The following is a 27,174-nucleotide window of genomic DNA, read 5'->3' as shown; positions in this document are numbered from 1 at the left end:
CAGGAATCCTGTATCCCTTCCAGCAAACGCAAGGAACTCGGCCAGCAAATTCTCCCCGGCCTTAGAATTTGTACTCTCTCCGGGGTGAATATTTAGAGCCCTCAAGGGCAGAGCAAGGAGAAAATGGTTTGACATGTTGCCTGGAAATAACCCTTGGGAGCGCCTTCCTTCTCCTTGCGCGCCCCCCTCCCTTGGGGACATCCATCCCTCCTGTAGCCAGAGGGAACACTGCCACCTGCTGAAGAACAGGGGGAAACTCAGCTGCACTCTTGCCTAATCCCCTGTCCAAAAACCAGCAGGGACCCAGCCTTCTCAAGCGCATGAGATCACTTGCCAAGGGCATTTTGGCTCTCCGTGAACAGCATTGCCTCATCCGTGGAATAATGGGTGGTACAGACTTCCCCACACTGTTTGGCTTACAAACCTCTCCATTCCCCCCCAAAACACACACACACATACACACACACACGGATAGGTTATTCTCTCTGACATAAGCTCATGTGTGAGTTGCCTGCAGCAAACACTCCTTTGCAGAAGTGGGACACCATCTCTTCTCAAACATGGAAAGTCGATAGCACAGGTACTGTGCTTGTTCAGAGGGCTTCCTCACTGCCCCAAACTAGGCCTTAATCTATCATGGGGCATGTTGTACATTGTGACTGCAAGCTGGGTCTTGGGAGGTAGAGAAAGAACCACAAAAACGATTCTAACCAGCTCCAAAGGACTTGTGTGATGACCAAATCTAAGTTTTGGGTTTCTCTCTTTTTCATATTTTCTCAGTCGTAAGTTCACTACTCTACACCAGTTGGCAATTTTGTATTTTTATTTTTTAAAAAAGCAAATTCAAAAGCACATTAGTAATAGTGTGTACAAAAGTTTTGCATAACTGCTATATGCACTTTTTGCAATGCAATTTCCCCTTATCTAATGCACTTTAAATGCTGCTTTCACTAATAGGTGCATTTATGAACTGCAAAATTCAGAGAAGTGTGGATTTTGAAGGGTGGTTGTGCCTTGTTTCAGAAAGCGTGTAGTCTTGAACCCATCAGTGTTTTATACACTAACACCCCACAGTCGACGCCAAGAGAGGCAGACTCTTGTCCCAAGGAATATTCAGAGTGTCCATGGCCTATCTCAGTCTTAAACCCCTGGGACAGGATAGGACCATCAGGTTACACCACTGCTGAAAGAGTTGCATTGCCTGCCAACGAGTTCTGGGGCTAAAGACAAGGTGCTGGTAAAGGTAAAGGTAAAGGTACCCCTGACCGTTAGGTCCAGTCGCGGATGACTCTGGGGTTGCGGCGCTCATCTCGCTTTACTGGCCAAGGGAGCTGGTGTACAGCTTCCGGGTCATGTGGCCAGCAGGACTAAGCCGCTTCTGGAAACGCCGTTTACCTTCCCGCCGGAGCGGTACCTCTTTATCTACTTGCACTTTGACGTGCTTTCAAACTGCTAGGTTACCAGTATCCAAAGCCCTATAGATACCTTGGGAACCAGAATACCTAAGCCTAAGAGGAGCCTGCTGGATTAGGCCAAAGAGAGACTATCCAGTCTGGCATCCTGCTCTCACAGTGGCCAACCTGATGCCTCAATGGGAAATCCACAAGCAGGATTCAAACACAGCTCTCCCATTCTCTGATTTCCAGCAACTGATATTCAGAACCACTTCTGCCTCCAATTGTGCAGGCAGAACAGAGCCACCCTGGCTAGTACATTGATAGCTTAATCCTTCATGAATTTGTCTAATACATGTAGAGTAGGGGTGGTCAACTTCCAAGAGACTGCAATCTACTCACAAAATTAAAAACTGACAGTGACCTACCCCTTTTGGGGGGTTCAGGAACTTTTTTTAGGAAGGAAAGCCCTGTTTTTGGTGGTTCAGGTCATTTTAGGCATGCAGGGCAAAACTGTTGAGTTTTTTTTAGGGGAGCCAAAGCTTCTTTGGGGGGAGCCACTGATCTACCGGTGATCTACCACAGATGTCCAGTGATCTACCGGTAGATCACAATCTACCTGTTGGACAAACATGGGTTTGAGGGGCTTCGGCTGGGAGACCCTCCTGGCCCCTTCCAACAGTTCTATGATTCTATGATTCTGCCTCTAAACAATCTCCAGGTGCTGGGCAGATCTGCAAACCACTCTCCCTTTGCAACCCATTTCCAGGTATGGGAGAGTCACTGCAAGGTCACTTGTGAGATGTGGCCAAATGTTTGAATAAGTTAATCTCTGCAGCATTGAGCACTCTGCAGGTGTGCCAAGCTGACTGCTTCCGTTTCCATTATGTGAAAAGGGTGCCTTCTCCCCCTCTTACCTTAGCACAACACGGCCACAACAACCCCACCAGCTGGGCCTCGCCACTTGGAAACCAAGTTTGGGCACGTCCCGAGGAGAGTCAGTAAGAGGAGCCCGACTTTGGCATGCGGTGGGCAGAGCAATTTGGGAACAGTGACCTCAAGCCAATTCTCTCTCTCTCCCTCCCCTCCTTTCCACCAGCCCAAGGAAGCGAGAGATGGCTGGCATGGGGAGGGCGATTTTGCACAGCACTTGGGAAACGTAGCTTAACTGGAACCCGCAGCTCAACTGGCCAGGAGTCTCAAGCCCCCTTCTGCTGTGTTAAACCGGAAGATCCTTGGGGCAGGGAATCAGTCTTCTGGGAGCATGTTAGTCTGTAAAGTGTAGCACCTGGTAATTGCTTTCCGGAAAGAGCATTATTTATATGCTTGCATTTTTGTTTGGTAAGCTGTTTCAAGCAACTTGTTTCTAGAGGGGGAAAGTTTATTCGTAAACAGATATGAATATATTAATGTCCACCAACAATTCTGGAATATTAAAACCAGAACTTTCTCCTAGCACATGAACCTGATTCTGCCTATTTCTTGGGGAGAGGCTACATTCCACATTGCACTATTATCAAACTATTATTATTATTATTATTTCAGTTGTACCTTGGAAGTCGAACAGAATCCATTCTGGAAGTCCGTCCGACTTCCAAACATTTGAAAACCAAATCACAGCTTCTTACTGGCCGCAGAAAGCTCCTGCAGCCAATCAGAAGCTGCGGAAACCTCGTCGGACGTTCAGCTTCCAAAACTAGTTTGCAAACTGGAGCAGTCACTTCCGACGTTCGGGAGCCAAAACGCTCAGGAACTAAGCTGTTCGAAAACTAAGGTATGAGACTGTATTATTATTACAACTTGCCATGTGCTTTTGATAGCTCAGTTGGTTAGAGTGTGGTGCTGATAACACCAAGGTTGCAGGTTTGATTCCTGTATGGGAAAGCTGCATATTACCTAATTACGACTAAGTGACTCACATTAAGTGAGATACACAAAAACCCCAGTTGAACATCGCTTATGTCCTTGCCTTATGAAAATTAAAGAGGATCTTACACATTATTTCCTCTATTGCCCCATTTACTCGGGCTTTAGAGACGCATTGCTGCAAATTATACCCATCTCTATAACCAGTCCTGAAGATAGAGTAAAATTTTTGTTAGTTGACGCAAACCCACACATTACCCATGTGGTAGCGGTCTTTGTGATGAAGGCCATGAAAGCCAGGGAAAGATTTATGAACGACAATGTAAAGACCCCTTCATCGTCTGTTTAACTCGCTGTTCGTTTTCCCTCCTTTTCTACTTTGTGGGAAGAAGGTTTTGTTGGCATAGTATGTAATGAATTTTAATATTTTTAACTACTGATTTTAGTGTTGATTTTTGTGCACAGGCATGGTCCTCACAATAAATGGATTTGACTTGACTAAGTGACTTACATTTAAAATGTAAGACCCTAATAAGAGCCTGCTGGGTGAAGCCAGGGGCCCCTCTAGTCCAGCACCCTGTTCTCTCAGCACCCAACCAGATGCCTGCAGGAAACCCCCTAGCAGGATTTGAGCCCAAGAGCCCTCTCCTATCCCGGGGCTTCCAGGAAATGATAGTCCTCTCCTCCATCAATTTGTCCAACCCTCTCTTAAAGCCCTCCAGGCAGCACTCCCCAGGCAGGAGGGTAAAAGCAGGGTCTTGTCTGTGCACTTGAAGAGTGCAGAGTGCAGAGACTTGCTCAAAACTGGGCATCTTCTGTGAGAGAGGATTTCCCCGAGATGCACACAGCAAAACGAAGGGCCTGGCATTTTTAAAACAAACAGGAAAGGAAGGGCCTTTTCAAACTGGGAAATGAAAAGAGCAGCCTGCAAAAATCACAAGGTGTTGGGTGTTGGAAGCGAAGGTAAGGAGCCTCTTCCACGACTGGAATGTGTGCTGTGTTCAAACTTGTCTGTGCCATTCATACGCAGCCATTCATAAGAACCTCGGCAATTATTTTCTTAAGGACCGTGTGTTATGATGAAGATTATCTTTTTAATATATATTTTAAAAGCAAACCTCGTGATGCCTGGAACGGCATATAATTACCGCATAACCCTAAACCCAGAAAACGTTGGGAGTGGAGGCTAGGAGCGTCTGCCCCCCCCCCCAATGTCTCCCTCCTCTTTTGCCAGGTCCATTTTCTTCAACCACCGCTGAGTCTTCTTCACTGGAACAGGGGAGTTTTGCCAACTGCGTAGTCTCTCCAGAGGGAGCATTTAACAAGGGAGCTGGAGGAGGCTCAGGGAAGGGCAACCAAAATGATTGAAGGGATGGAGAATCTCCCCACCAAAAGGAATGGCTACAACATTGGGGGCTTTTCATTTTAGAGAAAAGGCCGGTCGGAGGAGACATGAAATGGGCATCCAATGAAGAAGGATGCTGGAAGATTTAGGACCGCTAAAAGGAACTCCTTCTTCATAGGCCCACGGGACCGCCTCTCCTGGTATGCCCCGCAGAGAACTTTAAGGTCCACAAATGACAACACTTTGGATGTCCCAGGTCTCAAGGTGGTTAGATTGGTCTCAACTAGGGCCAGGGTCTTTTCAGTCCTGGCCCCGACTTGGTGGAACGCTCTGTCACAAGAGACCAGAGCCCTGCGGGACTCGACATATTTTCGCAGGGCCTGCAAGACAGAGCTGTTCCGCCTGGCCTTTGGTTTGGACTCAGTCCGACCCTTAGGTTTCCCTCCCCTTATGGTTTTGATCCATGGGCTACTTTTAAAATGAGGCTGCATTTTAAATTGCATTTTAATCTGTATTTTAAATTGGTTTTTCCCCCTAATATGTTTTTACTTTAATTTTACTGGTGTTAGCTGCCCTGAAGCCGGCTCTGGCCGGGGAGGATGGGGTAGAATTTATTATTATTTTTTATTATTATTCATTATTATTATAGAATCATGGAATTGTAGAGTTGGAAGGGACACCCAAGAAGAAGAAGAGTTTGGATTTGATATCCTGCCTTTCACTCCCTTTAAGGAGTCTCAAAGCGGCTAACATTCTCCTTTCCCTTCCTCCCCCACAACAAACACTCTGTGAGGTGAGTGGGGCTGAGAGACTTCAGAGAAGTGGGACTGGCCCAAGGTCACCCAGCAGCTGCATGTGGAGGAGCGGAGACGCGAACCCGGTTCCCCAGATTACGAGACTACCGCTTTTAACCACTACACCACACTGGCTCTCCAGTGTGGATCATCTAGTCCAACCCCTGCAAAGCAGGAATCTCTTCTGAAGCATCCATGGCAGGTGGCCATCCAACCTCAGCTTAAAAGCCTCCAGGAAGGAGATTCCACAAAGTGATGCTTTAGTTGAGATCCCTGCACTGCAGGGGGTTGGACTGGATGACCTCTGGGGTCCCTTCCAACTTTACGATTCTGTGATTCCATGAACATTCAGGCTCCATTTCAGCAGCGCATATCAAAAGCAGGTTGGAGCCATCACAACCTCCCCCCTCCCCAGCGGCGTAGCGTGGGTTGATCAGCACCCAGGGCAAGGCAAGTAATTTGCGCCCCCTAACCCGGGTCAAGGCAAGTAATTTGCGCCCTCTAACCCGGGGCAAGGCAAGTAATTTGCGCCTCTAACCCCTAACCTGCTGCCGCTGCCAGCTTCTTCTTGCTGCTGCCTGGGCTGGTCGGGTGTGGTTCTCTCCCGCGCTCAGCGCTGCGCTGGGCGGCCGCTGCACTGTCCCTCCCCCAGATAGTCCCTCCCTCGCTCTCTCTCCACTCCGCACCGCAACGCACGCCTGGCACCCTCCCCCTCCACAGTGGGCGGCGACCCGGCAGCTCGGATTGGATTCGCACAGCCAGCACTGCAGTGAGAGAGAGTGAGTGAGCCAGGTAGGGGCAGAGAGCTGCGAGTGCGAGCGCGCCCCCCCAAATGTTGCGCCCGGTGCGGCTGGCCCCCCCTGCACCCCCCACGCTACGCCACTGCCCCTCCCCCCGCAAATTATCACGCTGACCACCCGCAGGTGTGTGCCTCACCTGTCCAAGGACCTCTCAGGAAAGGTGAAAGGGCCCAGGCAGATCCGGTTGATGTAGCTCAGGGGGACTCTCTGCAACTCCAAGCACTTGAGCATGATGAAGTCGTATTTGCAGACCAGGAGGGCGGAGTCTGTGATGACCACGACACGCTCCTTCTCGTTGTTCCAGTGGTCTATCCTGGAGCAGAGCAAGGAAAGGAGACCCAGCATAGTTCGTTTATTTAATAAAGTTTATACACCACTAGAACGGAGGAGAAAACCTCAAAGCGGTTTGCAAAACAAGATAATGCAATAATTTTTTTTTTAAATTCCACCATGTTTGAAAACGTACAGAAAATTAGAACCGCAATAGAAGAGGTGAAAACATATTAAAGCTCCCGCAAACTTTCTCAATCTGGGAAGGTTTGCCCAAATATGAATGTCTTCAGTGGGTCCAAAAAGCATGAAATGAAGGTGCCTGCCTGATATCAATAAGCAGGGAGTTCCAAAGTGTTGCAAAGTTGCCAATTCCATCACTCCAGGTGCTCAGGTGGGAGCATAAAGGGTAAGGTGATCTCACAGGTAAACTGGTCCCAGGTTGTGAAGGGTTTTATATACTAATAGTAAAACCTTGGCTTTTTGTTTTTGTTTTAAATGTTTTATTGATTTTTTTAAATAAACAAACAAAAGTTTGTCCAGAGAAATAAAATAGGTAATAAGTGTTACATCCAATCACAATGAATTCTTCTTTCTTCTATAATGACTTCCTGTCACAACACCATGCGTCTACTACTTATCTTGTCCATTTTTTCCCCGTTGTTGTTGTTTAGTCGTGTCCGACGCTTCGTGACCCCCTGGACCAGAGCACACCAGGCACTCCTGTCTTCCACTGCCTCCTGCAGTTTGGTCAAACTCATGCTGGTAGCTTCAAGAACACGGTCCAACCATCTCGTCCTCTGTCGCCCCCTTCTCCTTGCGCCCTCCATCTTTCCCAACATCAGGGTCTTTTCCAGGGAGTCTTCTCTTCTCATGAAGTGGCCAAAGTATTGGAGCCTCAGCTTCATGATCTGTCCTTCCAGTGAGCACTCAGGGCTGATTTCCTTCAGAATGGAGAGGTTAGATCTTCTTGCAGTCCATGGGACTCTCAAGAGTCTCCTCCAGCACCAGAATTCAAAAGCATCAATTCTACGGCAATCAGCCTTCTTTATGGTCCAGCTCTCACTTCCATACATCACTACTGGGAAAACCATGGCTTTAACTATACGGACCTTTGTTGGCAAGGTGATGTCTCTGCTTTTTAAGATGCTGTCTAGGTTTGCCATCTCCTTTCTCCCAAGGAGAAGGCATCTTTTAATTTTGTGGCTGCTGTCACCATCTGCAGTGATCAGGGAGCCCAAGAAAGTAAAATCTCTCACTGCCTCCATTTCTTTTCCTTCTATTTGCCAGGAGGTGATGGGACCAGTGGCCATGATCTTCATTTTTTTCATGTTGAGCTTCAGACCATATTTTGCGCTCTCCTCTTTCACCCTCATTAAAAGGTTCTTTAATTCCTCCTCAGTTTCTGCCATCAAGGTTGTGTCATCTGCATATCTGAGGTTGTTGATATTTCTTCCAGCAATCTTAATTCCGGCTTGCGATTCATCCAGCCCAGCCTTTTGTACGATGCATTCTGCATATAAGTTAAATAAGCAGGGAGACAATATACAGCCTTGCCGTACTCCTTTCCCAATGTTGAACCAATCAGTTGTTCCGTATACCTTTGTTAGTTTTCATTAAGGTAAAGGTAAAGGTACCCCTGCCCGTACGGGCCAGTCTTGACAGACTCTGGGGTTGTGCGCCCATCTCACTTAAGAGGCCGGGGGCCAGCGCTGTCCGGAGACACTTCCGGGTCACGTGGCCAGCGTGACATCCCTGCTCTGGCCAGAGCCAGAGCCGCACACGGAAATGCCGTTTACCTTCCCACTGGTAAGCGGTCCCTATTTATCTACTTGCACCCGGAGGTGCTTTCGAACTGCTAGGTTGGCAGGCGCTGGGACCGAGCAGCGGGAGCGCACCCCGCCGCAGGGATTCGAACCGCCAACCTTTCGATCGGCAAGCCTTAGGCGCTGAGGCTTTAACCCACAGTGCCACCTGCGTCCCACAAGTTTTCATTACTAACTTATTATTCTATAAATGTCCACAAAATCACAGAAGTCATTCAAGGCCTGCCGTTGACGTCATATTATTGCAGTATTCCTTAAAGTATTTATTTTGTACATGTCCCATTTTTTAATAAATGTTTGATCACTATGACCTCTCAGTTTCCCTGTCACTTTTGCCAACTCGACATACTCTAACAGTTTCTAATCCTAACACCTTGATCTCAGGCCAGCAGCAGATCTCTGAGCCCAAGTGTTGCATGCTGGCAAGGCCTCCCTCCTGTCAGCAATTGCGCTGCAGCATTCTGCACTGACTGCAGCTTCTGGATCAATCCCAAGGGAAGCCCCAGATGGAGAGCATTGCGGCAATCCAGTAACCAATGTGCAAACTACGGTGGCCAGGTTCTCTCAGTCCAGGAATGGTCCTAGCTGTCAACACAGTCCCGGTTAAACTTTGGCAGACCAAAGGAAGGAATGAGCTGTTAAGACAGAATTGGCAAAATTGGCAAAAAATATATAAAAACGAAAAGCGTGTTCGAGATGTGAAACAGAAGGTACGTTCTATCATACGTGGTGAGATTGTAAGAAGGTAAAATCTTACTGGGAAATGATATACAATGAATTGAAGAAAATGTTTAAAATAACTTTTGTAAAAAAAACCAGAATCCTTTTTATTAGGTATTTTAGGTCGAGACATACCAAAAGAAGTGAGGACTTTATTTATGTATGCCACTACAGCAACAAGAATGTTGATCGCACAAAACTGGAAGGCTAGAGAAATACCAACTAAAGAACAATGGCAAGAGAAGTTGATGAACTATGCAGAACTGGCAAAAATGACAGACAGACTAAGAGAAAAAGACAACAGTGACTTTAAAAAAAGATTGGGAACCTTTCATATAATATTTGCAGAAACAAAGAAAGGCAATAGACTTGATGGCAGGATTTAAATAAACATCCACATTCTTAGCATCAGAAAATGCTTGGAAGATAGCGAAATAAGATGATGTATTTAATTTTATTTTTATGTTCTGTTATTAATAACTTTTTCTGTTGAGAGATAGCAAAATGGGTGAAAATATAAACAAACCAGAAACGCAAGTTGGGGGAAGTGTTGGAGGGGAGGGAGGGAGGAATCTATAGGAAACGTTAAGAATTTGAGATGTATGTAATGAACGAAAATGAAAAATGAATATTTTTTTTTTTTTTTTAAAGAGCTGTTAACACAGAATCACAGAATTGTTGAGTGGGGAGGTACCCTCAAGGGTCATCTAGTCCAACCCGCTGCAACACATGGGAAACGGGGATCTCAGAACAGCAGCATTTAGGTTTGTGTGTTGTTTGGGGGAGTCTGAGTTAGGAAAGCTCATGCAAAATTATGAGGCAAACTGAATTTCCCTCCCCCTCCCTGGTTGCACCAGGCTGGCAAACGGTGCCTTTCGGGCTCTGCGAAAACCATCTCCTCTTGCAAAATCTTTTTAATTCGATATAGCAGAAGAGATCCTTCATTCTGCATAATTAGCATTATCAGAAACAGATTTGCCAATTTGTGTCAGGAGTTCTGAGTTCCAGCGTGATTTGCCATTGGAGATTTCTAAGCAGAGGTTGGGTGATTATTCAGGGATTATTCAATAAGAAATACTTGGTTTGCGCATCCATTTGTGATTAAATTTGACAAGACCTCCGATCTTCCCCTTGTGTTCCCGAATTAAGTTCCTTAAATACGCGCCTAAACTTTACTTGCTCTATGTTATTTGACTTACTATAAATTTAATTTTACAAAATTATCCTACTTACACACCTAAGCTCAATCAAGACCTGCCAACGGATGGATCTTTTGACCGTGTTCTTTTACATATACTCTGTATATATCCCACTCTCTGATAAATTTTTCATTCCAAACTGAAACACAATCTCCGTGCTGGATAACCAATTATCCCCCCTGGATGTTTTTTTAAACCACAACATTCCTGTTTCGACAAACTACAAAGACGCTCAGAAAATTGGTGTGAATTTTAATCTATTTTAGCATTTTCCATTTTTTGTATATTTTAAAGTATTGTTGCCAATTTTTCTTGATTTCCTTGTTTTGTCTTTGAAGTTGGTGTCTTTCTTCTTTACAATCAAGCCGTGTGTCAATTTTGTGAAATAAATAAAATAAACGATATATGCGAGAATTCACCCTTCACCCACCAGGGGGCAGTATTGAAACTGCAAAAAATCAAATCCTGGTCAAATGATTCACCAGGTATCTATACCATATACGGTTCTTTTTATAGCTCTTTATAGGCAACTGTTTGCGATTTGCATGGCTTATAATTACATGGTCTCCGGAGAAAACAACATCTGCCAAGGTGTTCCTTCCAATCGCCATGCATTGCCTTGAAGGACGGGTTGCTGCTCAGCGGCAACGGAGAAATTGTAATTAAAGCAACATCTTTGAGGACTTTTGCAGGAAGCGTAAGGAGATTTTTAAAGTCAGGAGGGATTGCTATTATTTATATATACAGCCCTGTCAGTTTGCATAGCTCTCTCCATAGCAACAGAAAAAATATCCACTATAATCTAAAAGAAAAATAGGTAATGGTGTGGAGGGGAAGATGTCCGGGGGGGGGGGGGAGAGAGAAAGGGGGTGTTTGAAATGGTTGCAAAGCATGAGGAAATCAATGCAGTGACCCCACAGGTCTTATAACTTACAGACAGGTCTCTGCCCCAACCAGCTTACAAACAGTGTTTGTAGATTGGGAAGGGCTCAGTGGGAGTGCAATTTTGGGGGCAAGTGGAAAATTCTCTACCCGCCTGATTTTCAGGAGGCAAAATTGGGGGTGCCATTTTGCAGACTATTTCTGCAGCGGTGGCAGTCGGAAGAGAAGATTCTGGAAGGGTTAGAAAATGGAAGAGGGAAATTCTACACAGAATTCTCTTCTGAAAACCTTTGGCTGAAAGAAATAAGATTGTTAGTTTCCTAGAAGCATAAGAAGACACCTAGTTTGGTAGTCCTAGGGGATATAACCTAGGGGATTTTATAATTATGATTATGATTATTATTGCATCCATGCCAACATGACCTTGCAAGGGGCCGCTCGGGACTTCGTGGAAAGCATGGCCTCCATGGGGCTGTCCCTGAATAGGTTTGGCCCAACTCATAGTCATGGACACGCCTTAGACCTGGTGTTCACCTCTAGTGACATGGGTGATCTGACACTAAGTAAAAGCGAAACAAAAGAAGTGCCATGGTCAGATCACTTCCTGGTGCAACTGGACTTCTCTGCGACCCTTCCCCTCTGCAGGGAGGTGGGTCTGATTCAGATGGTCCACCCCCGCCACTTAATGGATCCAAATGGTTTCCAGAGAGTGGTAGGGGATGTTTTATCCCATGTTGATGGCCTTTCAGCTGATTCCCTGGTGGCACGCTGGAATGCGAAGTTAACCAGGGCTACCGACTGTCTGGCTCCGAAGCGCCCTCTCCGATTGCATGGTGCCCGGACAGCCCCATGGTTTTCCCTGGAGCTGAGAGCGATTGCTGAGATGGCTAGAGCGCCGGTGGTGGAAAACTCATTTTGAATTGGACCGGATACGGATTAGAGCTCAACGTTGAGCCTACCAAGTGGCGGTAGCGACGGCAAAGAAGACCTTCACCGCCTCTATTGCATCTGCAGAAAACAGTACAGTGGTACCTCGGGTTAAGTACTTAATTCGTTCTGGAGGTCCATTCTTAACCTGAAACTGTTCTTAACCTGAAGCACCACTTTAACTAATGGGGCTTCCTGCTGCTGCCGCACCACCAGAGCATGATTTCTGTTCTCATCCTGAAGCAAAGTTCCCCAGGTACTATTTGTGGGTTAGCAGAGTCTGTAACCTGAAGCATACGTAACCTGAAGCGTATGTAACCCGAGGTACCACTGTACCAAGAGACTCTTTCAGGGGGTAGTATCTAACATAATAACCTTTGCCATTGGAGTCTCGTGAGCACCTCAAGATCTCCTGTAACAATTTTGCAAAGTTTTTTGCAAATAAAATTGCTCAAATTCAGAAGGAGGTAGACTTTGCCCCGTTAGCAGGACCGGGATGGGGGAATGTCAGAGCGCTGTCTAATTAGGCTGTCTAATCAATTTCTACCTGTTACCTTCCTCTTCCCAGCAAACCTTTTGAGCAGGGGGCCAGTCCACTGGCCCTCGGACCTTGTGGGGGGCCAGAGTACCGGGGTCTGCCGGTACTCACATACCTTCATAAGGTGGGCTCCAGCGCAGCTTTTCATTTGTTGATCCACTGCGCAGCCGCCACCCACCCACTGGCCAGTGCCTCACGCAGCTTCGCAGGCGATTGGCCATGACTGGCGCCCGCCTTTGCTTACACTTTGAGTAGGACATTTTAATGTATTTTTAATCTTTGTTGGAAGCCGCCCAGAGTAGCTGGGGAAACCCAGCCAGATGAGTGGGGTACAAATAATAATAATAATAATAAAGAATAAATAATAATAATAATAATAATAATAATAATAATAATAATACAGTGGTGCCTCACAAGACGAAATTAATCCGTTCCGTGAGGCTCTTCGTATAGCGGTTTTTTCGTCTTGCGAAGCACGGCAATTAGCAGCTTAGCGGCTTAGCGCTATTAGCGGTTTAGCGGCTTTTAGTGATCAGCTGTTAAGCGGCTTATCAGCGGATCAGGTAATAAGCGGCTTAGCGGCTTAGGAAAAGGGGGGGAAAGGGGAAAAACCCCGCAGGAACTCGCAAGACATTTTCGTCTTGCAAAGCAAGCCCATAGGGAAATTCGTTTTGCGAAGTGCCTCCAAAACGGAAAACCCTTTCATCTAGCGGGTTTTCCGTCTTGCGAGGCGTTCGTCTTGCGGGGCACCACTGTAATAATAATTACTATTATTAAGGGAGGAGGCACCGCTGCAGTGCGTGAGAGGGAAGGGGGGAAATGGCAGTGCTGGAAAAAAATGGCGGCTGGGAAAAAAAGAGGGGAGGAAAGAAAAGAACCCCATTCCCCACACTGATCCACAGGCCAGATCCTGAAGGCAATTGGGCCAGATCCGGCCCACGGACTGTAGTTTGCCGACCCCTGCTTTAGATTGCAAGCTTGCGGGCAGAGACTGTCATGGTTTGATTGCACATAAGCCACTCTGGAAGCTTTTTCAGCTGAAAAACAGGACAAAGATGCTTCGAATAAATATAAATAAATAAGGAAGAGAGACTTACTCAGCCAGAAGCCAGAAGCTGTGGGCCGTTTCCCCCATGTTCACTGTCACATGAGCCCTGAGGTCATCCATGGCTTGGTCAAAGGCTCCAGGCTGAAGAACAAAACGAGAGAGGAGATCACAGGAAAGAAGGAACAGAGGGAAATCATGCGCAGGGAAATAGCAGGCATTTCCTGGTCTTTGTGCACCGTCATAACCATTGAAGAAGCGCTGAGCATTAACCAGAAACTCGAACTGAGGGCAGGTCCCAAGGTGGGTTACAACAATTGCAAGTTAAAAAAGCAAAACAAAACAGCTCAGTATAATCCATGCTGACTCACTATAACGCAGCTTCCTATCTTCCTGGCTGAAAAAATATTCCTCACTCCTGTCTTAAGGTAAAGGTAAAGGGACCAACTCTGGGGTTGCGGCACTCATCTCGCTTTACTGGCTGAGGGAGCCGGCGTACAGCTTCTGGGTCATGTGACCAGCATGACTAAGCCACTTCTGGCGAACCAGAGCAGCACATAGAAACGCCGTTTACCTTCCTGCCGGAGTGGTACCTATTTATCTACTTGCACTTTGACGTGTTTTTGAACTGCTAGGTTGGCAGGAGCAGGGACTAAGCAATGGGAGCTCACCCCGTCGCGGGGATTCGAACCGCCGACCTTCTGATCAGCAAGCCCTAGGTCCTGTGGTTTAACTCACAGCGCCACCCGCGTCCCTCCAACCCTGCATTAACTGCATAGCAAAGATCTCAGGCCTCTGCTCTGGCTTCAAAATTCTACACACAGTGGATCATGGGTAGATTGTTAAAGCCACTTCCGAGCTGGAGAGGAGGTGAGGTTGCGGGCTTCACGCCCCTCCCCATGCATGCGGGGGCCAGCTCACAGCCCCCGCGATACTTGGGGAATCCTCGGACGTGTCATCCCCCGGCCAGCCAATCGGCTGGTCCAGGAGGCGTGGCCGTCCTATTTAGGGCTGGCACGGCCAAGGATCTCCCTCTTTCCACGCTCCAGCTGATCGGGTTTTCCCACCCCTCCCACCCGTTAGGTTAGGCTCTCTGACCTTGCTATGGACCTTGGTTGGTCGCCATTGAGGGGCCTGGTAGGAATGTTTCCACTTGGCAAATTGGCACCAGCCACTTGGTTTTTCGCCTACCTTGTAGCAACCGTCACAACTTCCTTGGCATTGGCGGTTAGGCATTGGTATCAGTGGCGTAGCGTGGGTTGTCAGCACCCGGGGCAAGGCAAGTAATTTGCGCCCCCTAACCCGTGGATTTGCGCCCCCTAACCCTAACCCCCAGATGTTGTGCCCGGTGCGGCCGGCCCCCCTGCACCCCCCACGCTACGCCACTGATTGGTATTGTTCTGTAGATGGAAGAGGGGAGGAAGCGCCATCACCTGCCCCACATATTGAAGGGTAGTCCGGTAAAGGATTCTGGGGGGCATGGCCTTGTCCTAAGCCTATGGAGGTGTGGGCCTACAGCACGCCCCCGAGCGGTGACCCCGGGGGAGCTCCTAGTTGATGTGCATCAGCAGGACTCCCCCTACTGGTGGTTAACCCTTGCCAGTCTTCAAGCAAGCGGGTTGAAGCCGGTTAGTTGATAGGACCAATGCCTAAGCCAATACCACTCAATTTCTGTAATCAATAAAGTTGTGGCCTAATTTGACCCATTAACCTAAAATTCTGATGTCTTGTGTCTTTATTTCCGAGGGGGGAGGCGGGAACTCGCCACGCAACCCGCCTGCCCCACCCGCCCCCCTGCAAAAAAAAAAGGAGACCATGTAAGAGGGAAGGAGGCCCATCTCTGAAACGGAGGGCTCTTTCCTGCACTGCACAGGGTTGGAATAGATGAGGGTCGGGGTCCCTTCCCACTCCGCGATTCCATTCCGTGCCTTTTCTTGCAGGACCCGCAACCCCTCCCAGAAAGGAAAAGGGTCAACTCACCCTCGTGGCGAAGTATTTCCTTGAATCGTAGGGGTCGGCGTGAGGGCGCGGGTAGAGCATGGTCTTGGGGGCAGACGGCGGAAAGGTTCCTGAATCCAGTTCCTGCGCGGTTCCAGCTCCGGGACTTCCCTTGCTCTTCTCTTCCAGATCCTGCTGCTGCTGCATCTCCACTGTTTTGAACTCTTGGTAGTTTCCACCGCCTGACATTCCGGGCCCCTTCGAAGCAAGCAGAGGCACCCAAAGGGTTAACACAGCAGCTTGCCCCTTTGCCCACCTGCGCCTCTAACAGATGCAGCTCAGGTCCGCATTTAGGTAGAAACTGTTTCTCAGGCGGCTAGTCCTGGTCTTTATAACCCTGGGCCTTCTTCCAGAAGGCAGAAGCTGAACAAGATCATTGCCGGGGTGCGCACTATCCTGCGCTATGTTATGGGCTTGCTATGTAGTGAGTGGAATAGGATCCAAAATGCAGCAGTCTGATTGGTCCTAGAACAATAGGATTCAGAATGCAGCAGTCTGATTGGTCCTAGAACAGTAGGATCCAAAATGCAGCAGCCTGATTGGTCCTAGAACAAAAGGATTATTCAGAATGCAGCAGTCTGATTGGCCCTAGAACAATAGGATTCAGAATGCAGCAGTCTGATTGGTCCTAGAACAATAGGATTCAGAATGCAGCAGTCTGATTGGTCCTAGAACAATAGGATTCAGAATGCAGCAGCATGATTGGTCCTAGAATAATAGGATCCAGAATGCAGCAGTCTGATTGGTCCTAGAACAATAGGATCCAGAATGCAGCAGCCTGATTGGTCCTAGTACAATAGGATTCAGAATGCAGCAGTCTGATTGGTCCACAGGAGCCACCCAATCCAGCTCCAGGTGGAAGTGAATCTGCAACCTGATTGGCCTACAGGTGAATCCCGGAATTAGCCAATCACATGGGGCCCATTGTGTAAATAATGTATATAAAGCAGACGTTCTGGGGAAACTTCCATTCCTCCTCACCACTATGAGCTGAATAAAGAGCATGAAATCCACTCTCAACTCTGAGTATATTTCAGGACTGGTGCCCTTTTGATGTTTATTGGGGTTTTTAAAAATGATTTTTAATGTTTTTGGAGGATTGCAGCTCTTGGAAATCTTTATACCATGGGTAGGCAAACTAAGGCCTTGGATCCAAGCCAATAGCCTTCTCAATCCGGCCCACAGACAGTCCAGCAATCAGCGTGTTTTTACATGAGCAGAATGCGTGCTTTAATTTAAAATGCATTTCTGGGTTATTTGTGGGGCATAGGAACTCGTTCATCCCCCCCCCCCTTCAAAATATAGTCTGGCCCCCCACAAGGTCTGAGGGACAGTGGACTGGCCCCCTGCCGAAAAGGTTTGCTGACCCTTGTACACTTTACATCTGCATGTCTCAAGGCGCGATATAAAAAAACAGCGCAGAAAGTAACAGCAAATGATTAAGTACAGCAGACACCCAATGCATAAGCTAAAGTCATTGCTCCCCTCTGCCACCAGGTGAGCTGTTTACCTGCTGAGCCTTCTGTGCAGGTGCTCAGGCCAAGGCCCCTCCCCTGCTCTGCCTTCCGACGGCTCCTTATCGTTAATCTGAATTTGGAGAAGACAAACCTTCTAACAGAGGACTCTTTCAAACAGAGTCATTGCAGCTGGCAGGAAGCCACAGCTAATACATCTCAGCCACCTTCTTTACGTGGCCAAGCACTTAATTGTCTACCATGGCTGTTGGCCTCTGTCTGTCTCGAGATAAAAACGGAGTGCTCCTCCAAGGGTGAAGTCAAACAGTTGTATTAGCAGCACCCAAGTGATCTCCCCAGGGTGAAATCCTGGGCAGTGTGTGTGGAGGTCCTGGGCTACCCAGATGACCTACCCTCTCTGCCTGGCTGATGTGATCCAAAGGAAAGCAGATCAAGGGATTTGTGTAGGATCTACTGCTTAGTCCTTTCTTCTCCTGAAGATGTTCCGCAAGGAAGCAGGCATGTGTTATGTATCCAGTGGTCTGCGTTTGCCTGAGCTTGAGTCTGGACTAAGCAATCTGAGCTCCTGTGTTCTGAGTCGATACATGATGTCCAGTCACAGAACATTTCAGGATTTGGGCCTCTGCCATTGGCCCTTCAACTCTGAGTCGTGATTCGCAGCTTGGAAGTTTAGACAGCCAATCACGTTGGGAGTGGGAGTGGCCCAGGCTTACAGGAATGTATATAATAATAATAATAATAATAATAATAATAATAATAATAATTTTATTTATATCCCACACTCCCCAGCCGAAGCCGGGGTCAGAGCGGCTAACATTAAAATGATACAACATTCTAGAATCATTTCATTATAAAATAAATTAAAATCAGATTAATGGCAACCATTGGGCTAGAGTTCTGTGAGGATAGACAAAGGAGGGGGTCAGGCTGTGACCTGGCCAAAGGCCTGGTGGAACAGCTCCGTCTTGCAGGCCCTGTGGAAAGATGTCAAGTCCCGCAGGGCCTTAGTCTCTTGGGATAGAGCATTCCACCAGATTGGGGCCACGGCCGAAAAGGCCCTGGCTCTGGTTGAGGCCAGCCTAACCTCCCTGTGGCCCGGGACCTCCTAGATGTTTTTATTTGAAGACCATAAGGTCCTCTGTGGGGCATACCAGGAGAGGCGGTCCTGTAGGTACGAGTTGCTTTGCCCCATTTCCCAGTTATGCAGTTCAACGAAGCTTCTTGTTGTTATCGCTGCGTCTTGCCTCATGGGAACTGACCTACACTTCAGCATGGATTGTTCCTTGGGGTTGACTCCTGAAGACTACACTCATGAATGAGTGTAGTCGCAAGGCAGCGGAGGTGTAGGATCATAGTTTTTCTTCTCCTAGATGGGCTCCCTTCCCAGGTGGACGAGCCCCATCTACCCCTCATTTCCCTCCACAGAACATGCAGAAACCAACTGCTTGGCCATTGGACCTGCTCTTGGTCCCATCTGCTCAATCCTCCACAGTCTGTCTTTGCATGCAGGGGAAGTCCCTAATTCTCCGATGGTTTGAGACCCATCGACTCCCCTCACCTGGTTTAGCCAGTCGGTCCAGGCTGGTTCCCAGAGATCCATTTACTTTTCATCCCAAAGGTTCAAATCCCCAGCATCTCCACTTAAAAATCTTGCAGGTACCAGACGTTGCGAATGACCTTTCTCTGCTGGGGACCCTGAGCTTCTGCCAGCCAGAGCAGACAGTATTGGGCTAGATGGGTCAATGGGCTGGCTTAGAGCAAGGTGACTTCATGCAATCACGAGGTCTCCCATTCTGCCACTGACCATACCTGAGAACAGAGCTAGGCACCCAGAGATGGGTGGGGTTGGCCATTTTCTGCTAACAAACATTGACCTGAAATAGCTATCAGGGGTGTGGACCTCAGAATTGACTCAGTGATCGCCTTCCTGGGTAAACAAGGCCTTGCTGTTTCGGGAGAGCCAAGGCAAACTTAGCATTTCAGGCGTCCACGATCATGACAAGCTCTTCGTGGGTGAGTTCGGTTCCAAGGTATTGGTACTAGGATATAAGGCCCTGTATGGCTGAGGACACGGGACGCGGGTGGCGCTGTGGGTTAAACCACAGAGCCTAGGACTTGCCGATCAGAAGGTCGGTGGTTCGAATCCCTGCGACGGGGTGAGCTCCCGTTGCTCGGTCCCTGATCCTGCCCACCTAGCAGTTCGAAAGCACGTCAAAGTGCAAGTAGATAAATAGATACCGCTCCGGCGGGAAGGTAAACGGCATTTCTGTGCGCTGCTCTGGTTCGCCAGAAGTGGCTTAGTCATGCTGGCCACATGACCTGGAAGCTGTACGCCGGCTCCCTCAGCCAGTAAAGCGAGATGAGCACCGCAACCCCAGAGTCGGTCACGACTGGACCTAATGGGCAGGGGTCCCTTTACCTTTACTTTATGGCTGAGGACCAGGTAACATGAGAAACCACCTAAATACCCAGTAGGTCATTGCATTCTGCTGGACAGTTTCTCTTCCAAGTCCCGGAAAAATCAGAAACTTGCTCTACAGGAAGTCGGAGCAAGGCTCTCAGTGTGGCTTCCCCTCTTTGGGGGAACAGGGTCCACATTGAGATACAACAGGCACCATAAAGACATAAGGAGAGTTTTCTGGATCAGGCCAGTAGCCCATCTAGTCTAGCATCCTGTTCTCACAGGGGCTGACCAGATGCCTCTGTTAGGAAACCCACAAGCAGGATCTGAGAACAGGAGCAAAACTCTCGCCTTCTGTGTCTTCCAGGTGCTGGCATTCAGGAGCAACCTGGCTAGTAGCCTTCAAAGGTCTTGATACAATACGATCATCTTTATTGTCATTGTCCCATACAGAACAACGAAAATGAAAAAATCTACATCAGACATTCAAAAACCCACAAGCCAGCTATCCCAGCTATCCCAGCCTGGTTAACCCCTAAAAACTCTGATACCCCATTTTGAAATACTATATACTCACACAGAGTCTACCTTATAAAAATCGCATTTGGGTAGAAACTGTTTCTCAGGCAGCTAGTCCTAGTCTTTATAACCCTGTACCTTCTTCCAGAAGCTGGAAGCTGAAAGAGATCATTTCCGGGGTGCGCACTATCCTGCACTATCTCTGCAGCTTTCTTATGGCACCTGGAAGCATAGATTTGATCCAAGGTGGGAAGAGTGCACCCAGTTATTCTCTCCGCAGTCTTTACAATCCTGGACAGCATTGTTTTTCCCCTGACCGTGCAGCTCCCAAACCACACACACAGACCATAAGTTAGTACACTCTCAACAGTCCTCCTCCTCCTCCTCCATGAATTTGTCTAAGCATCTTTTTTAAAAAATCTAAGTTCATGGCCACCCTGCCTCCTGCACTGCATGAAAAGGGACTTTCTTTTCTATCTGCGCTTTCTAGAAAGAATTTGAAGACATTTCCCCCCAAAAAAGCTTTTCCAACTGGTCACCTATCTCTAGTTGTTGTTGTCTGTACTGTTTTCAAAACTGTTTCCAGAGGACAGGATCACACTTCAAAACGACCTTGACAGATTAGAGAACTGGGCAAAAACAAACAAGATGAGTTCTAACAGGGAGAAATGTAAAGTATTGCACTTGGGCAAAAAAAAATGAGAGGCACAAATACAAAATGGGTGACACCTGGCTTGAGAGCAGTACATGTGAAAAGGATCTAGGAGTCTTGGTTGACCGCAAACTAGACATGAGCCAACAGTGTGACGCGGCAGTTAAAAAAGCCAATGCAATTCTGGGCTGCATCAATAGGAGTATAGCATCTAGATCAAGGGAAGTAATAGTGCCACTGTATTCTGCTCTGGTCAGACCTCACCTGGAGTACTGTGTCCAGTTCTGGGCACCACAGTTCAAGAAGGACACTGACAAACTGGAACGTGTCCAGAGGAGGGCAACCAAAATGGTCAAAGGCCTGGAAACGATGCCTTATGAGGAATGGCTAAGGGAGCTGGGCATTTTTAGCCTGGAGAAGAGGAGGTTAAGGGGTGATATGATAGCCATGTTCCAATATATAAAAGGATGTCACATAGAGGAGGGAGAAAGGTTGTTTTCTGCTGCTCCAGAGAAGCGGACACGGAGCAATGGATCCAAACTACAAGAAAGAAGATTCCACCTAAACATTAGGAAGAACTTCCTGACAGTAAGAGCTGTTCGACAGTGGAATTTGCTGCCAAGGAGTGTGGTGGAGTCTCCTTCTTTGGAGGTCTTTAAGCAGAGGCTTGACAACCATATGTCAGGAGTGCTCTGATGGTGTTTCCTGCTTGGCAGGGGGTTGGACTCGATGGCCCTTGTGGTCTCTTCCAACTCTATGATTCTATGATTCTTTTTATGGTATGTTTGCAAATCACCTTAAGACACATGCCCAAGGCAATTCATGCATCTATTTATTTAACAGCCCCAGCAAATATTTTCCATTGTGTAAATGACCCATCCCTGGGCAGGATCACAGAATGAGCTTCCATCCTAGGACCTCTTCTGTTCAACTGAGCCCTCTCTGCTCACCTGGCAAGGTACACCGTGCATGCTCAGAGGCACTGTCACCTTTCCTATTGTTTTCCTCCCCCTAGCAGAGTCCTGGTATCAAAAGCATGTTCTGGTGCCCAGCCTCAACTCTGGCCCCTTCTGGCTGCATTATACCCATTTTGCAGATTCACATCCTGGGCCTGAGGCCACTCCTTAGAGCAAGCTAAACCAGGCCTTGAGCAAAATCTCTATGAGATACATGATGAAGCCTGGCCGGCTGCATGCCATTTATTTGGACCCCTCCATAGACAGCGCCCCTCCATCACTGCCCATCAGACCCCCAGCCAACCCTGCCTGCCATTCTCTGCATCCTCACGGATTTCACCTCCAGCCAACAACCCCCCTTCCTTTGCAAAGCATCTCAGCGTCTCTCTGGCATCCTTTTGTGGGCTCTTGCTGCAAAGTCAAAGTGACCTCTGCCTGCAGGCTCTCCTGGCACCGGCTGGGACCCCGGAGGGGAAACACTTAGCAATATTGCCTCGGGAGGGAGAGTCGCCTCACTGCCATTAGCTAATATTCAATGTCCCAGAGTTTGGCAAGACTGAGCTCTGCAGGAGGCCAGCGGCCGGCCAGCTGGTGGAAGGGAGCAGAGCTCAAAAGAGAAGAGGAGGCAATTTGGATAGCATGGCTTGCATCCCCGTCTCACCAGTTCCAGAATTGTAGCTTGAGATATACCCTGGGATTTTTCCCCCTCTGCCATTTTGCATCCGAAAAATGTAAGGACAGAATGAGAATTTGCTGGGTCATTGGCCCATCTAGTCCAGCATGCTGTTCTCACAACGTCCAGCTAGATGCCTCAGTGGGAAACTTGCAAGCAGGATTCGAACACAAGAACAACTCTCTCCCTGCCTGCAGTTTCCATTCAGAAGCTTCGCTGCAACCGTGGCCATCGTCAGCCCTCTCCTCCTGCCTGAATTGGTCAAACCCTCCTTTAAAGCTATCCAGGGTGGTGGCCATCGCTGCCTCCAGTGGGAGGGAGTTCCACAGGTTAACTATGCACTTATTCCTGCATTGACAGGGGGTTAGGCTGGATGACCTTTGGGATCCCTTCCAACTATGCTTCTACGACTTCATGAAGAAGTATTTCATTGAATTATCAGATATCTTCGAGTTCTTGCCTTGTGCAACAACTCCCCCATGCCCCATATCTGCTCTTGGTCTACCTCCAAGCCCTCCACATGCAGGAGAAGCAAGAAATTTTCACTGCCCAGTTGGAAATCCTTGTGTTGACAGCACAATTGGCTTTTTCTCCCAACAGCCCTTGGCCCAACCTGGAATTTTATTTTTATTTTTATTTTTTTTTTTTTTTGCACGATCTAAGTCTCTCTGGACCCAGTTTAGGTTGACTGCAAGCGTTGGATCTTTATACCATCCTCAGGTTTTTTTGCCCTCCCTCCCACATACCATCTCAAAAAGCCATATTGTTTCCTTTAATATCCAACCTCAAGGAACCCCAATGCTTGCCTGATATTTTTTGCTGATCCCAAGAAAGCTGTGACTCCACTGTGACTTTTGAATTCTTCCTAATGGAGCAACATAGCTCACTAGACAAATTTTACGTAACTTCATCACTTAATCTGCTTCCTCTCAGATTAAACTACCTGACAGTTTGGTTGTGAAGCTCAAATGAGATAATTTCAGTTATAAATAATTGGGGAGGGGAGAGAGAGAAGGCATTCTACGATATTTGGGTATGGATTCTCCCCCAACCAAAAAAGTATTGCTGCTATAGTCTCACATCCACCCTGTGAAGCAGGCCAAACCAAGTGTGCTGGCCTGCTCAGCAAGCAGCTGTTTTGGACTCGGAGCAAAATCTGCAGTACCCTGAAGACACACACACACACACACCGTCTCTCAGTGCGGAGAAAGTGTGGTGCAGTGGTTACACATCACTTGGGAAGACAGGCAAACTAATGCCAGTGTACTGGAAGAAGCAAAGATCACCAGTGTTGAAGCAATGATTCTTCAACATCAACTTTGCTGGACTGGTCATGTTGTGCGGATGCCTGATGATAGTCTTCCAAAGCAACTACTCTATTCCCAACTTAAAAATGGAAAGCGTAATGCTGGTGGTCAACAAAAGAGGTTTAAAGACTGTCTCAAGGCAAATCTTTAGAAATGTAGTATAAACACCGACAACTGGGAAACACTGGCCTGCGAGCGCTCCAATTGGAGGACAGCCTTGACCAAAGGTGTCATGGGCTTTGAAGACACTAAGGAGATAGTACAAGAATACTTGGCTAGTTTAGATGTATTCAAGTCTCCAGGGCCAGATGAACTGCATTCAAGAGTATTAAAAGAACTGGCAGGTGTGATCTCAGAACTACTGGCAGTCATCTTTGAGAATTCCTGGAGAACAGGCGAAGTCCCGGCAGACTGGAGGAGGGCAAATGTTGTCCCTCTTTTCAAAAAGGGGAAAAGAGAGGACCCAAATAATTACCGCCCAGTCAGTCTGACATCAATACCAGGGAAGATTCTGGAGCAGATCATTAAGCAAACAGTCTGTGAGCACCTAGAAAGGAATACTGTGATCACCAATAGTCAGCATGGATTTCTGAAAAATAAGTCGTGTCAGACTAACCTGATCTCGTTTTTTGACAGAATTACAAGCCTGGTAGATTAAGGGAGTGCAGTGGATGTAGCCTACCTTGATTTCAGCAAGGCATTTGACAAGGTGCCCCATGATATTCTTGTAAAGAAGCTGGTAAAATGCGGTCTTGACTATGCTACCACTCAGTGGATTTGTAACTGGCTGACTGACCGAACCCAAAGGGTGCTCATCAATGGTTCCTCTTCATCCTGGAGAAGAGTGACTAGTGGGGTGCCACAGGGTTCTGTCTTGGGCCCGGTCTTATTCAACATCTTCATCAACGACTTGGATGATGGACTCAAGGGCATCCGGATCAAATTTGCAGATGACACCAAACTGGGAGGGGCAGCGCATGGAAACACCGTTTACCTTCCCGCCGGAGCGGTACCTATTTATCAACTTGCACTTTGACGTGCTTTCGAACTGCTAGGTTGGCAGGAGCAGGGACCGAGCAACGGGAGCTCACCCCGTCGTGGGGATTCGAACCACCAACCTTCTGATCAGCAAGTCCTAGGCTCTTTGGTTTAACCCACAGCGCCATCCACGTCCCATTGTGGACCTTAAGGTAGAGTTAGCAATGAATATTAAAGTTTATTTCAAACACAAACAAGTTTTAAAATATATTTGAAACACTGTCACTCTATTCCCTCTCAGTCTTCTCCCTGTCTCTAACTCACTCCGACTCTATCTCCCCCCCCCAAAAAAAGAACCAACCAAACTAATTTCAAAACCTCTAGACTGAGCCTCAAAATCAGGTAGGCTCCGCCTCCGGGCTTTCTTATTGGTCAACCTATTAACCCTTTCTCTCCCCCAATGCAAACGTATCCCCAAAGAATGGTTCCTCTTCATCCTGGAGAAGAGTGACTAGTGGGGTGCCACAGGGTTCTGTCTTGGGCCCGGTCTTATTCAACATCTTTATCAACGACTTGGATGATGGACTCAAGGGCATCCTGATCAAATTTGCAGATGACACCAAACTGGGAGGGGTGGCTAACACCCCAGAGGACAGGATCACACTTCAAAACGACCTTGACAGATTAGAGAACTGGGCCAAAACAAACAAGATGAGTTTTAACAGGGAGAAATGTAAAGTATTGCACTTGGGCAAAAAAAATGAGAAGCACAAATGCAAGATGGGTGACACCTGGCTTGAGAGCAGTACATGTGAAAAGGATCTAGGAGTCTTGGTTGACCACAAACTTGACATGAGCCAACAGTGTGACACGGCAGCTAAAAAAGCCAATGCAATTCTGGGCTGCATCAATAGGAGTATAGCATCTAGATCAAGGGAAGTAATAGTGCCACTGTATTCTGCTCTGGTCAGACCTCACCTGGAGTACTGTGTCCAGTTCTGGGCACCACAGTTCAAGAAGGACACTGACAAACTGGAACGTGTCCAGAGGAGGGCAACCAAAATGGTCAAAGGCCTGGATAGGATGCCTTATGAGGAACGGCTAAGGGAGCTGGGCATGTTTAGCCTGGAGAAGAGGAGGTTAAGGGGTGATATGATAGCCATGTTCCAATATATAAAAGGATGTCACATAGAGGAGGGAGAAAGGTTGTTTTCTGCTGCTCCAGAGAAGCGGACACGGAGCAATGGCTCCAAACTACAAGAAAGAAGATTCCACCTAAACATTAGGAAGAACTTCCTGACAGTAAGAGCTGTTTGACAGTGGAATTTGCTGCCAAGGAGTGTGGTGGAGTCTCCTTCTTTGGAGGTCTTTAAGCAGAGGCTTGACAACCATATGTCAGGAGTGCTCTGATGGTGTTTCCTGCTTGGCAGGGGGTTGGACTCGATGGCCCTTGTGGTCTCTTCCAACTCTGTGATTCTATGATTCTATGATTCTATGACACTCGAACTCAGGACGCAATGGAGAAACGTGCTAAGAGGAAGGCATGCTTGGCAAACCCTCACCATGATTAACTCCCGCCCAGAAACCAATGTCCCCACTGTGGAAGGACATGTGGATCCAGAATTGGCCTCCACAGTCACTTACGGACTCATTGCTAAAACCGTGTTTATGGAAGACAATCTTACTTGGCTATGAGGGATCGCCAAAGAAGAAGAAGGAGAGTGTCAGACGAAGATGTGGGAGACCAGGGTTCGAATTCCCACTCAGCCACGAAGCTCATTGGGTGTAATCTTGGGACAGCTCCTCATTCTCAGCCTAACCTACCTCACAGGGTTGTCGTGGGAGGAAGAGAACAATGTACGCCGACTGCGGCTCCTTGGAGGAAAAAAAGTGGTATAGAATTGCAATCTTTCTTTCTCTCTCAATCTCTCTCTCTCTCCCACACAAATTCACACACCTCTTCTCCTAACAGCACCACAACACCTTCACCTTTCCAAAGGAGATATTTTTATACAGTAACTGCAAGGAGAAGAGACCCCCGGCTGCCCTTACCTGCGTCAGGTGTGCAGCAACTTCTCTGCACGGATCTGCAGCGGGACAAAGGCTCAGGTTACCTGCCCAAACTGCCCTGCTGGGTCAGAGAAGCCTGATAAGGAAGTGGAAAGAGTGGCTTGCTGGGAGCCAGGGAGGCTGGCCAAGATGTTCCCACGTAGGCAGGTGTCAGGGGAGGAGGGCTGGATCTGCTCCCTTTGTTATCGAGGCCACACAGGTGCGGAAGAAGCCCTTATTGGCACCTGGGTTGGGAGAGGGTGGAACCCCGGGTCAGTTTGCACCTGTTTGGTTTGCAAGGTGCAGCTCTGGGTGGAAGAAAGGCGACGCCCTGAGCCGAAGAAGTTAAAAACGGGGGTGTTTGCATGGGGTTTCTGCAAATCTTCTAAGCAAGCATATGCTTTTGCAATTATTAATTAATTACAGTAATGAGATTTGTGGGTGTGGGGCGGAATATAAATTGAATTAATTAATTTCAGGGTGGTTCACGACATACGAAGCAATATAAAAACACAAAATGCACAATGGAAAGAAAAACAGCCCAAATATCCCTCCTGCCT

The 27,174-nt window shown here is 47.7% G+C and overlaps 1 protein-coding gene and 1 long non-coding RNA gene across 2 annotated transcripts in view; both read right to left on the bottom strand.

The window, feature by feature from the left end:
* LOC307217271 overlaps positions 1 to 20,575 on the bottom strand; it is a 42,900-nt gene extending 22,325 nt beyond the window's left edge. Inside the window, exon 1 of the long non-coding RNA XR_013839511.1 lies at positions 20,060 to 20,575. This is a non-coding gene — a long non-coding RNA (uncharacterized lncRNA). The remainder of the gene's footprint in view (positions 1 to 20,059) is intronic.
* Positions 1 to 26,750, bottom strand: part of TPRG1 (tumor protein p63 regulated 1) — a 47,095-nt gene extending 20,345 nt beyond the window's left edge. Inside the window, exons 1-4 of the mRNA XM_079978288.1 lie at positions 26,618 to 26,750; positions 15,587 to 15,802; positions 13,659 to 13,750; positions 6,336 to 6,512 (exon numbers count right to left, since the gene is read on the bottom strand). Coding sequence (XP_079834414.1) covers positions 6,336 to 6,512; positions 13,659 to 13,750; positions 15,587 to 15,793 — 476 coding nt within the window. The 5' untranslated portion in view covers positions 15,794 to 15,802; positions 26,618 to 26,750. The remainder of the gene's footprint in view (positions 1 to 6,335; positions 6,513 to 13,658; positions 13,751 to 15,586; positions 15,803 to 26,617) is intronic.
* Between the last annotated feature and the right edge of the window lie 424 nt (positions 26,751 to 27,174).

This window comes from Podarcis cretensis (assembly GCF_951804945.1).
Source record: "Podarcis cretensis genome assembly, chromosome: 5".
Taxonomy (NCBI): domain Eukaryota; kingdom Metazoa; phylum Chordata; class Lepidosauria; order Squamata; family Lacertidae; genus Podarcis; species Podarcis cretensis.
Note: the sequence above shows the minus strand (reverse complement) of the source record. Positions and strands in the feature narration are given on the sequence as shown.